At 40.1% G+C, this 13,779-nt stretch overlaps 1 protein-coding gene across 1 annotated transcript in view; it reads left to right on the top strand.

The window, feature by feature from the left end:
- Positions 1 to 13,779, top strand: part of SCEL (sciellin) — a 54,738-nt gene that overhangs the window by 26,888 nt on the left and 14,071 nt on the right. Inside the window, exons 9-19 of the mRNA XM_075265395.1 lie at positions 2,125 to 2,193; positions 2,920 to 2,952; positions 3,624 to 3,698; positions 4,685 to 4,729; positions 6,201 to 6,266; positions 7,117 to 7,188; positions 7,837 to 7,896; positions 8,432 to 8,491; positions 9,777 to 9,833; positions 12,183 to 12,236; positions 13,085 to 13,138. Coding sequence (XP_075121496.1) covers positions 2,125 to 2,193; positions 2,920 to 2,952; positions 3,624 to 3,698; positions 4,685 to 4,729; positions 6,201 to 6,266; positions 7,117 to 7,188; positions 7,837 to 7,896; positions 8,432 to 8,491; positions 9,777 to 9,833; positions 12,183 to 12,236; positions 13,085 to 13,138 — 645 coding nt within the window. The remainder of the gene's footprint in view (positions 1 to 2,124; positions 2,194 to 2,919; positions 2,953 to 3,623; positions 3,699 to 4,684; positions 4,730 to 6,200; positions 6,267 to 7,116; positions 7,189 to 7,836; positions 7,897 to 8,431; positions 8,492 to 9,776; positions 9,834 to 12,182; positions 12,237 to 13,084; positions 13,139 to 13,779) is intronic.

The raw sequence follows: 13,779 nt of genomic DNA, 5'->3' as shown, positions 1-13,779 counted from the left end.
ATAGACGCTTAGACCTATCTAAACCTGGCTTGTGTTCTGGTCTGGTGGCACTGACATGAAGGCAGACACTGTATAGAGCCACAATGCTATCTTTCCGCTATGTTTAGCTGGCAATTGTACCTATGACCCATGATGATATAGGTCTCTTTAGTTTGGTATAACAGAGCTGGTCATGTTTGTTCGATTTGGTCTCTTCAGTGAAATTTGTGTAAACCTTATGCTGTGAGCTTCTATGCTCCTCCTGCTGGTGGTCGCATGTGGGCAAAACCTTGTCATTTAAAGTGGTTGTCCCTATCTCCCCGGGTCCCTGTTTACAGCAGCAGGACTAAGCAGTGGCATACCATTTGTACAGACAGCTCTACTAAGGCCAGTCAGTCATATGCAGTTAGTGTAGACCTCTCTGTTGAGCCCTACTGTGACTGCAGAAATCATCTTTAAGCTAAAGCAGTACAATACGAGCCTAACCAAAATGAACTGTGGAAAAACAAGCGTTGGAAATGCATTACAGTTTTTAGCGCAGCGCTTTTCACAGAGTCTGCAGAGTTTACCTCAGCAGACTTTGTGTTCCTATTATACTTACACGGAAAATGCCAGCATTTCCGTAGGTGTAACTGACATGCTGCGATTTACAATAACGCAAGGGTTTTTGAAATCGAATTTCTACTGTGGATATTTTCCTGCAATGTGTGGATGGGATTAGCCAGAATCCAAACCTCTGTAAAATGGCGTGGTTTTTGCCACAGCATTTCTGCCATGGCCAAATTGCAGAGTTTTATCAACGTGGGGCCCCCGGCAACCGCAGCATTTTACAGTACCTGCAGAGTAGATAGGATTCTGGCTAAACCCATCCACACACTGCAGAAAAATATCTGATGCTAAGATTTTAAAAACTGTTGCGTTTTTGTCATTCGTAGCATGTCAATTATACCTACGGAAATGCTGGTGTTTTCCATATAGGTATAATAGGAACAAAATGTCATGAACTTCCACAACGGTCTTTTCCGCAGCGCTTTTTGGCTGTAGCTCACTATATGGGTTCTTAGCCTTAAACAGAAGAAAAGGAGCAGCCATCATGACTGCTACACAAATGGCTGTCATCTGACACATACAGGCTGTCACTGCTGATGTCAGCTAGACCTATAAAGACAACCACATACCACACTTTAAGGATACAGCCCCATGTTGCGGAAACGCAGATTTTTGTTGTTGCAGATTTTGCTGTGGTTTTTTGAGCCATAACCAAGAATGGCTACAAAAGGAATGGGGAATATATAAAAGGTACTTATCTTTTACCGTACCTGCTCAATCCTTTGGCTCAAAAAAACGCAGAAAAATCTGCAACAAAAAGATATGCGTTTCTGCCATGTGGGGCCATAGCCCCTCTGTAACTTCTAGACAAATGTAGGAGATTTGGACCTCTGTATCAGAAAAGCAATGCTCAGGTCAATACAATGTAAAGTAAGAAATTAATCAGCTCAGAATTTTTACTTAAAAATGCATTTTGTTAAGGCAGAACATTTTAACCTTAGTGTAAATTTTATACTTTGCTACCCACTCAATAAACTACAGAATATCATACATAGTGGGCACAAATAGTATACGAGTGATGTACAGTGTAATAATGAAATATTCACTTTTATGAGGTTGGGCTTAACATTTCACCGGCTCTTTCAATGTAACCATGACACTCACTCTTTAGTAAGATATATAGGTTACCCAAGTTTAATAGATTATAATAGTGTGATAGTGTTTCAATGAAACGGCATCTGTGGGAATCTTCTGTTTGGGCTATTTTTATAGTGAACAATTGTATGAATCACTGTTTGTGCTGGCCGAGTGCCGCTTACTTTGGATTAATTCTAAACACTGTACTCCTTGGTTACAGAAAAATCATGAATGAATTCAGTGTTCTGTGCAGTTTGTGTTGCTATTGTGTTTAATTTAGTCAAATACAATTAAAAGGTGACACTGAGTGATAATAATATCTGTATCACAGTGCAATAAGTAATGTAACCAGAGTAGGGACTTCTTATTTAATGAATACATTATTATAAGTATTATACTTGCTAGTATAGCAACGAAATAGTCTTTAAAATCATAATCATTGTTGTGCTTGACATACAGAAAGTCCTGGGCTCCAACAAACAGGAACAGCACTACTACCACGACTACGACGACGACCGAGACTAAACAGTAAGAAAAAGTTAAACAGTTGCTGCTAAAATTTTGAGAGTTAAATGTAGATGTACTGTAAATCTTTGGCCTACTTTCACAGTTTACATACAGCATTGACACAACTACACTATGATCATAAAAAATCAAAAATACCCCAGAATCCAGTGGAGAATTAGTCAGGGGTATTGCTATAGGGAGTGCAGTGGTAGTAGTCGTTACCAGGCCTTGGACCCTGAAGGGATCCAAATATCCCTTCACCGCATAAAATAAAACACTATTCTTAAAGGTACAAGGTAGGTAGGTGCCCTGTTATATATTTTGCGTTGAGGCCCAGGAAATACAGCTTAGTAGCGACGCCATCACTTTTGGATAAGGCGAGCTATGTACCATATATTTACGTATATACCACAGGCACGAGCATGCCATTTTACCTCATCCATGGGGGGGGGTGTTTGTCATTTTTTAATGAAATGTACTCGAGTCATATCCAAGTGTCATCTGAGTGCTTTCCATCGTACATTGATTTCAATGGGGAGGTTCCGTCCCTATCTGTTTTCACAGAGCAGAATAGTTCCTACTCTGTAAATATCGGAACACAACAGAATATCAGAACCACCATTGGAAGAGGGAAACACTCATGAGGCTTAAGACAAGTTAAATGCAGCTTTCAATTCAGTTTGTATGAGGGAAGAGAAGGGGCCATCAGGGAACAAGCAATCATGCTATTCCATTCATTCTCAACAGGGTTGTGCCAGGAAAACCAGAAGGCCAAAAAATGTAAGTAATGTTTTAACAATAATGTAATTACTCACTTATATTCTAGTGTCATGCCACACAACCTGACTACAGGCTTGACAAGTCAGACACTGTTTATTGCAGAGTTCCTGAATTCATTGAAAACTAAATTTTGATGACCTACAGTATCCTTAGGATAGGTCCTCAATATTAGATAGGAGAGGTCTGATACCCAATAGCCCCGTGTATCAGCTATTCTCAGCAAAGTGTGCAAAGCCAGAAACAAATGACTCTGTACACTGTATATTGGCCATGCTGCACTATTGTAGCTCAGCTCCTATTGAGGAGAATAGGAGATGAGCTGCAGTATACTGAGTATCTGCTTCTGACTTTGTCATCTGTGCTCCAAACAGCTAATTGAAGGGGTGCTGGGTGCAGAGCTCCACCGATCTGATAAGAATGACTTATCTCTATGATAGGTCATAAGCATCCAGTCTTAGAGAACCCCTTTAATATTCTGCTCTAGGCCTGTGAATAAGAACATAAGGCCTGGTGATTCGGTATGAGGTTCAATAATATAATGACCTCTAGAGAATACATTTATTTCTCAGGGCTAACATATTACATAAGAGATAATGTGGGTTAGTATAACAGGTGCTACTTAGCATAAATTCAGATATATCACAATCCATATTCATTGTCTTATCCTTTAGCACTATTTTCACATCGGATACCAGGACCACAGATAAACAACCCAAAGCCAGTTTTGTTGATAGTGCAAGAACAAGGTACAGTAAATCTACATGGTTTTCAAAATGCTATATTTTGTATGTATTGCCCCCCCCCCCAGTACTAGTCTATGGACAAATACTCTCAGGAGGAAGGGGAGGAGGGGGATGTTCCTCACCGCTCAGTATCATAGCTGGATGGTAAGGAACGTAGCCTCACAGTACAGTGCTATGGACAGACTGTCAGGAGGGGAGTTCCCAGTACTAACGGTTTTCTAGCAGTATATAAAACCACATGTGCCAAGGACATGAAAGATCTTCTTTAATAAAGGAAGAAAAAGCGCAAAGAAAAATGCAATGAATGCAAAAATAAATGGCCACCCATTTAAATAGCGATCAATAAATCAAAAATGCCTTTTTATTTTTCTGTTTTTATTGAAGGACACAAAAATTTTATATTCTGTATTTTTGTTTTTGTCTTAAAAAAAGGACAGAAATGGATCCATTTTTTTTTTTTAACACTGATCTCTATGTACATGGATGGTCATTTGTTTGCATCCGTTTTTTGCGTGTGTTAAACAGGCCTTCTTCTCTTTGACATGTAGCTTGGTTGGTATATACACAGTCCCTTATGAATCCTACCTATATATAGTAATCTAAACATGTTACCTATGATGATAGTAAATAATAATAAGACCTTGGACATTACAGGAGCGGCAGAGGGACTGAGAATACAGTCAGATACCAGAGGACCGTGAGGCAATTTGTTGGTTAATATTGCCTCAGCTAGTGTTAATCTTCGCAGTTCACTGAAAGCGATAGACATTTACATTTTGTGTGTTGCCATGGTAACTGTTCGCCCTTTGGGTTGCACACACAGTACATGATCTACAATGTCACCGTTGTAAGCAATACATTGCTAATTGACAAATTTGAACAAAAGCGTTGCTGGTGGATTCTGTACAATGACATGAAAGCTTCTATTTGTATGGCTTTTATTCTGCATTATTGGGTATGAGATCAAATCATTCAATGCGTTTTTTTAGGTTTGAAAAGCCGGATGAAAAGCCAAGCCCACCCACTTCACCCAGGTAAAACATTCCCCTCTATAACATATGAGTTTTCTTAGTCTTTTAGACTCCCATGTCAAAATAAAAGATATAATATAATAGTAATCTATACAGATGTAGCAGACTTAGAGGACCTGTCATGTCCTCATTGATGTACGGCATTATATACTACTAGCTGCCTAGTATGTGCCCCGATGCTGGAGATATCAGTGCCATTAATTTCAGCACCAATATCTCCCCACTGTCAGAAGGGCGGGACTGCCAGAAGGCCCCCCATGACTGTACGCTTTACATAACCTTTTACTGTCATCACCGCTGATCAGCTTTCTAGCAGTATATAATACTGCACATTTATGAAGATGTGAAAGGTTCTCTTTAACCAAAACTTCTGCAATTGGTTAAACTTCTTCAGGAAGATATCTTACATGAAAGACCGCAGAAGCCAATGAAAAGTTGACATGAAATGTTTCTTGAATGATTTTTCATTGGCGCTTGTTCTCACTGTGAGAAGATATCATGCTTCAGCAATTTAACCAATTGCAGAGGTTTAGGTTAACTCTGCTACATCTGTAAATACCCAGTAGATTTGTCACAGTGATTGTGACTTGTAAGAGCAGCGACGTTCCTAGTGTTACACACATTACATCTATCACCAGCATCAGTTCTTTCATATCACACTTATCATGTGCAACCCTCTTCATCAGAATTAGAGAAACAAGTGGGACACAAGGGTGCTGGTTGTTTTCACCAATCTCCATTGAAGTAATGAAGAAAGCCATGGACATGCATGGTCACCTCCCTATATACCCTATGCCTGGATGTAGTAGAAACATCTGTCTCACCAGACATGCTAAAGTTCCCTAATTCTGTAGATGTAAAATGGGAATCTTAAATCTCTGTGTTATACACTGACTATTCTGATCCTGCATTAAGTATAAGCCATTGGGGGGGATTTACTAACCCACCTGCGCTAATTTTCTCAGTGTAAACATGACCCTTTTGTGCCAAAGAAGCACCACATTGTTCTTTCTACCCCAGATTGCCATGTTTTATAAAAGTCAGCAAAGTGGGATGGAGACCAAGACGGGCTGGGTCAGGGATGCCTCAACCTGACAAATTTATTGGAACTCCAACATAAAATCTGGTGTAAATTCTACCCACAATCTATGCCAATTCCTGAATGACGTAGCTATTAATTGTGGTGTACAGGAGAGTGCCAGAACTATTAAGAGGCTATAACGTCTTAATAACTGAGGCACATCTCACACCAGATGGGAACTTAACTGAATTAATAGATGTCCCAAACTGTATCAGTTTTGCTAGCTCTGTTGTATAAACTTAGTATAATAAAGATTTCTTGTTCAAAGTAAAATGGGTTCATGACAGATCAATGCAAAATATACAGTTCCAGTTATTTCATGATTTAAGCATTAATGCCCATCCTTATCATAATTAAAATTGTAATATGAATTTTGTTATCACCTTTTTTTAGGGCCCAGAATGTTGATGAAAAGCCGAAGTTGCCTCCAAGATCACCCATTGCCAAAACTGATGACCGGTAAGTTATCACTCTTTACAAATACTGTATATATTCAACATACTTGTATGTACGCTACCTTTTAGACCATGTATACAGTCTCTCTAACTATGGCATAAAAGCCTGTAAGAATAAAATTGGAATTTTCTTATGAAGTTATAACCAGAAATAATTATAGTGATTCTAATTATCAACCACTCACTACTCCTTATGGGCAGACGGGTTATGCAACTAGTGAGCTTCTGAGACCGGAGAGATGTGTCTAACGCAGAAAAGAACTATGTAATTGAGAAATAGAATTAGTAATCATTTGTGGATGTTGGGGGTTTTGATGATCTTGTGAAGATATGCACATAGTCATAACAGCAGGTATGAACTCAGCACACCTAATTTTTATGTTACGGAGGTTTTGTCCATTTCAGGCTCTACCTCAGGCTCAGACTTTTGGCCTTAAACTTAATATTTATGACTTTTATTTATTTATTTATTTTTTTACAAAGAAGCAAACACTAGGTTTACACTAGAGTTCAGGTTTCTGTTCTTCCTGTTCACTTGGAGACTGTAAAAACTGAAACCCTATATGCTTAAAAAGCGGTTTCCCGCGGAAATGTGCAGACTCCATAAAGGGGTCTGCTGATTCCCGCTTGATATTGTAAGTGGAAAAGGGGACAAGTCCCCAAACAGTCATCCAACATAGGTGTGACTGTAGCCTCACATGCAAAAGTGCAGAAAGGCCCTCATCAGCACGAAGTGCTAGATGTGTAAAAGTGTGAAAACTGGGTGTTCATACAGTTTATTACATTTAACAATAGCTTACTGAATAACATGCTTGTACATATATGTAATATTATAACTTGTATCATTATTTAAGGCCTCCATACCCCAGTAAGCCTGTGGCTGCAGAGACCGGAGAAAGAAGGAGTGCAGTAGAAAGAAAACAGAGGTATGAATGATTTAAGACTGTGGATACAATTAATAGTTATAATAAAGTTGGTCCTGTCTGTTCTATTCCTTGCATGTGTTCCCCTACTCTCCTACCACACCTGAGAATCAAGGAGCTTCCACTATAAAATGTGAAAGGTGGAATTGTGCATGGTGTTTAACAATATGCACCGTCTCAGTTGTGTAAGAGTCACTATTAGATTGCCACCTGTTAGGATGCTGCATAGCACAAAACTGTTTGTTACAGTTCTGTAAAGAAAAAATAGGGTATATTCACATGTGGCAGACGTGTGAATTATGACGTAAGGTTTTCTAACTTTTCAAGTTTATCTGTGCACAAACTTGGAAACTTTGGTGGGAAAACAGGCAAGTTTTGTCTGCCCAGCTGTCTGTCCACCATATATGTCAAATTCAACTTTTTAAAAAGGAGTGAAATTGCAGCAATTTTTGCAAATATAAGGGGTGGCGTAAGAAGTAGCGTAACATCTAAGGACATAAAATCTCCCATAACCTGGACCTGATAACAGTAATAAGTAACAAAGTAACAGATTTCATTTGGGGGATATGATGGAATTATGGTATAATGTTTGCCACTATCTATAGCTGATTTTACACCACATGTAAATATTAGTTCTATTTTTATCAACAGAAGTCAAGACATTGATAATCTTATTGAAGTTTCATCCTCAAAAGTTGTCAGCAATAAAAGGTAATTCAGTCAGTACTTTCTATTATAAGTAGTGATGCTGTGTCTCTAGTAAGAAGCTGAGTGCAATCTCAACTTTCCAAAAGTTTTGGGTTTTGAACTATACCTAAATTTGGGGGGGGGGGGGGGGTTTGCATAAACCAGCTGAAGTAGCGGCCACCATGTGAAGCAGAGATGAATCACATGACTCAAGGATCAGGCGGACTTCCTCTTAAGCATCCCCCATGAGAGCGAACAGCCAATCATAAGGGACTATATAGATCTGCTGTCACTGATGATACATAGGCAGTATAAAAAGCCCAGGTAGATATATATAAATATATTTAAAAAAAAAGTCGGATACAGATTTTGCATCGGCCCCAGGAACTACATTTTCCTCGTGGCCATTATTATGTGTATCTTTATACACAGACATTAAGATGAGAACAAAGACTCCTTTCTACATACTGTAGACCAGCTGTGATCATCTGTTTTCATGTCTGCTGAGTAGTTTTTCTGAATAGCTTACTTTTTCTTCCATGTTTTATTGATTTAAAAGTACTCAAGATGTTGACAACCTTATTGACATCAAACCCACCATCGACAAAGGAAAGAGAAAGTAAGTATTCCAACCTATAGGCTTATATAGTACATCATGAAGCCTGGATTTTTATGTTTTTTTTTTTTTCTATCTCTCTTCTTTTGTATTCACTTTATGTGTGGCTACAGAGCATCATCAACAACTACTGCAAAATTTCTATACAATATGTGACAGAATTATTAGTATAAGGCTGGAAACAGAAATGCAGTTTTGACTGCAATTTGAGGCACAATTATGAGGACGGGGGCCCCACATAGCATAAATACTGCAATTTACAAAAAACACAGTGTTATACAGTACCAACAAAGTGGATGGGATCCTGGCTAGTCCCATCCACACATTGCAGAAAAATGCTTCAATTTCAAAAACTGTTGCGTTATTGTAAATCTCAGCATGTCAATTATACCTACGGAAACACCCGAGTTTTCCTTATAGTTAGGGGGCATTCATACGATGTAACACGACATTGATTCTGACATGCAAACTCGTGTTAGAATCAGCGCTGCAAAAACAGAATCCCATTGACTTCAATGGGTTCTGTTTAGCGCGCGTAACACATTGAAATCAATGGGTTAAAAAGCCTCCCAATGATTTCAATGTGTTACACGCGCTAAACGGAACCCATTGATGTCAATGGGATTCTGTTTTGCAGTGCTGATTCTCACACGAGTTTGCGTGTCAGCATCAACGTCGCGTTACATCGTGTGAATGCCCCCTTATAATGGAAGCAGAAAGTCTGCAACAGGAAAACTCTGTGGACCTGAACATGTGAATCCAGCCTAAAATCTAAATTCTCCCCAACTGCCCTATTTTTGCCAAGATCAATTTTGATCATGCCTAAACTGTTATTCACATGACAGTGAAAAATGAACGTGTGATGACCGTTTTTGCAATGTCTGTCACATATACATATATAGGGGTTTTTTTTTTGTTTTTTTTTTTAGGAACACATTGAATTCACACTGAATAGGAAATCAATGGATCTATTTTTAACTGATGTAAAACAGACCAACATCTGTTATATGTCCGTTAAAAATTGATCAATGGATTGGGTCAAAAAAGAAAGACCAATTAAAACAGATGACCATCAAAAATTGAAAAATGTAACAGAATGGATGTAAAATGGCCATTAAATCAGACATGTAAGTCTAGTTTTAATGACCATTAGATCCGTCAAAAACGTCACTGTCATGTGCATAAGGCCTTATTTATTCTGAAACATATATTCTTGAATACTTTAAATGAAACTAAATGAACTTTAAAATTTGTATCACATTTTTCATTCTGTAATTCTCCTTTTAAGAGACCAGTTGGATGACTTTATTGAAATATCAAATACGGCAAAGAACTTTAACAGAAAGTAAGTGTTAAGAAGTCCTTACTTGTTTCATCCTGTGTCTGTCCTGTTACGTCTTTGCAAAATACCTTAGAACCTATTAGAGCCAAATGGAGAACTTTTTGTAACAGTAGTTATATTATATTTAAATATTTCTCTAATATTTCTGGATATAATGAGGACTGCATTAAAATGTATCACAAAAAAGACCACTTATGGCATCAACATTTGTATGTTGTGAGATAACCTATGAATGACCTCCGAGCAGTGACAAAACAAATCGGTCTGCAGGTCTGCAGTCATTCTGTACAGTGGAATAACTAGGAATGGCGGGGCCCCGTGGCTAACTTTTGACATGGGGCCCCCTCCAAGAGGGGTACATGGGCGTGCAGGCTGTTTGTGAATAAGAGTGTGACTTGGGGTGCAGGGTGTGTATAAGCAAGAGGGGGAATGGGGGTGCAAGCTGTGTGCCTGCAAGAGGGTGATCTGGAGGGAGAACTCCCCATTCCACCACACTCTTGCTCACCCACAGCCTGCACCCCCATTCCCCCTTCTTTCTCACACACAGCCTGCGCCCCCAGGTCACCCTCTTTGCTCACACACTGCCTACAACACCCATTGCCTCCTCTTGCTCACATAGGGTAGAATGGGGGAGGGGGGTTGCGGAATGTGAGTAGGAGTGGTACATAGGTGTGCAGGCTGTATGTGAGAAAGGAAGGAATGGGGGTGCAGACTTTCTCACACACTGTCTGCACACCCATGTACCCCTCTTCCTCACAGCCTATAACCCATTCCCCCCATTGTACACTGACCTGTACAATCTGGGTAGCTCCGCCCAAAAAAGACACTGAGTCTATGTTAGTAGATTAAAGGACCTTTGATGACATCATGATGACGTCATGTCTCAGGTCCTTCAATCTACTAGTACAGATGCCGGCACAGGGCCTGAGGACAGCGGGCAGGAGATAAAAGTTTTTCCTGCCCGCTGTCACTATGCAAGTGCCGGGAGGCAGGAGCCCGGACAGCAGGCAGCCCCTGCTTGGGTGCAGTAGTAAAGGCAGCAATTGCTGACTTTACTACTGTTAAAAGATGGACGGTGGAGGAGTCAGCTCATCTCCATCTTCAGGCAGCCCCTAGCACTGCAGTAAATAGGGCCCGTTAACGGCCTATTTAAGAAAAACAAATTGTTTGCTGTTGAGCAATAGTTGTTGTACTGGTGAGATCAAGCAGTCGTCCAATGAACCAGCACTATGAGACAGGCTGATGGTCTGGAGCCAGATCGCTTGGTCTAATAGGACCCTTAGGTTTAGGCTCACACCTATGTGAGGGGCTCTGTTTGATGCCTGTTTTGCAATTTCCATTGTAGTTAACCTGCACACCAAACACAATGCTGGAACTCAATGGGCCAATTATAACTCAATAGAGTCCACCAAGCACCAGTAATGTCTATTGTTTTACAGATCTAGCTGAGTGTTGTGGCTTCTATTACAAAATGGGAGGGTGGGGGTAGAAAGTACATTCCTTGTGGCCATTATGTGCTACTGATATAAGTGAATGTTTTATTACAAGAGATGTTCTTAATACATTTAATAAGCTTTGTATCAGCCTAAGGCAGGTATATAGTATCTATTTCTTGATGTAAGCAAGGAATGTTTCCATTTACTGACAGCAAGCAGAGATCTGGAAAAGGCAGAGTAGCTGATACATAAAATATATTACACTGTTTACCAATAAGTATTTGGACACTTGTGGTCCGAGCGTCAATTACAGCCTCAACCTTCCGGGGCATGCTTTCCACAAGTCCTTTTGTGACGGCTAGTGGTATTTTATTCCACTCTGCTTGAAGAAGACAGGTAAGTTCTTTCACTGGTTTTGGAAGGCTGCTGCACCCCTTAGTTCGGGGATCCAACTTGTTCGAGAAGTGTTCGATAGGGTTCAAGTCTGGGCTTTGGGCAGGCCAGTCCAGTTGGTTAACCTTATTGTCACTGTACCAAGCCATGGTAGACCTCATTACATGACAGTTGGCGTTATCATCCTGGAAGTAACATTGGTCCGACCAATAGAACCACCATAATGTAGGAAGCACACTGTTATCTAAAATACTGCAATAGGCGTCGGCGTTGAGTTTACCATGCACTGGGACCAAGGGTCCCAGTCCATACCAGGAGAAACACCCCCAGACCATAACTCCACCGAACTTTACTGGGTGTCTAAATACTTATTAATAGACAGTGTATGAAGCTGAACTTGAACTATTCACCTTTCTGTATGATATAAAATGTTATTTGGCCTACAATATTAATATACTGTATTCATTTCCATTGTGTTGCCATTGACCTGTAACCAGTACACATTTCTCTGATTTTTACATAGGGATGACAGCCTTGACAACTTGATTGAAATTAAAAAGCCGGATGCAAATCCCAGGTAACTTTCTCCTATGTCTTTAGCCCCTAAGCAAGAACTACATATAATGTACAGGGAAAGGGAAATCAGAATACTTGCCTATGGCAACTTCTTCATTCACTGCTTTCACTTTCTCAAGGGCTACCGAGAGATGGATTTTATTTGTTATGGACAACTACTCCAGTTTTCGTTTGCACCATTTTTGATACATCTGTCTATGGAATTGTTTTTTGTACAATAGCAGAGGCAGCATTTATTGTTTATATGGAGTCTGTCAGTAGTAAATTTGCCATAAAACCAGTCAGCCTAATAAGGGCTCGTTCACATCTGCATCCGTACTCTATTCTGCAGGTTTCCGTTTCCTGCACAAAACAGGGGCAGGAGACAGAAACCTGCCGGCATGTTTCAATCCCATTCATTTGAATGGGCTTGAAAAGTCTCCGGCCGTGTGCGCCGGTGAGTGTTTTATGCGCTCCACGGCGAAATGTTTTTTTTTAACCAGACAGAGAGTCTGACATAAAGTACTCTGTGTCCGGTTTAAAAAAAAAAAAACGGTTTCACCGCAGAGCGCATAAATCGCTCACTGGCGCTCACAGCCGGACTCGGCATGACAGGTTTCCGTCTTCTGCATGCAGAAGATGGAAACCTGAAAACGGAGTTCAGGCGCTGGTGTGAACCCGGTGTAAGGCAAGAATCAAACCACTGAATTTCATCTGTGACCCTCGGTCTATATGTTAGCCGGATTTACTGGCCTATATTATAATGTCATGTAACCGCAAATGTAATGCCTTATTATTTTAGTAAGTTGGTTTACTTACAGTATACCATATTTGTATTATTTGTAACAAGTTTGCTTCTTCTTTTTACAGAACCCAAAATCTTGATAATCTCATAGATATTAAAACTACTACTGTGAATAAAGGGTAAGGGAGAATTGTCTTCATGTCAAAATGAACTTTCATAGATATCCAATTTTAAAAAAAATATTGACTAGCATATTGACATATTATTATAACTATTTTAGTCTAGGGCACCATGTAAAGAAAACACTCTGTTTTAGGTCCCATTCACACGGGGCACGGATGGCGGATTTTGGTCCTGATTCTGACACTGGAAGCCACGTCATAATAGGGCCCAAATCTGCCCGCCACGACTGCCGCAGCTTCCAACAGATGCAGCTTCCCGCTCCGGAGTAGGCCTAGATGAATGGGCCGCGCAATCCGCCCGAAGAAAGGGCAGCTCGCTAGCGGTCTACATAGACCACCATTGTGAGGGGGCGGGTTATGATGTGGATTCTGCTCCAAAATCTGTCCCCTCTTGCCATGTGTGAACAGGGCCTTACAGTAACTGACTAATCTCATCCATACATTGCAGAAAAAAATCCACAGTGGAAAAGCTGCATTTTCAAAAATGCTTGCGTTTGTGAAAATTGCAGGTTGTTGATTATACGCTGGCATTTTCCTTATAGGAAAAATTTGTGGACTTTCTATGAAGAATGCTGTAGAGAAATCCTTGATGCATTTCCGCCGAGCTTTTTTTCTGCAGCATTTTTTCCGTGTATCTT

This window comes from Leptodactylus fuscus, chromosome 2 (assembly GCF_031893055.1).
Source record: "Leptodactylus fuscus isolate aLepFus1 chromosome 2, aLepFus1.hap2, whole genome shotgun sequence".
In the NCBI taxonomy this organism is placed as follows: Eukaryota; Metazoa; Chordata; class Amphibia; order Anura; family Leptodactylidae; genus Leptodactylus; species Leptodactylus fuscus.
This window is presented reverse-complemented; position numbering and strand designations above follow the sequence as displayed.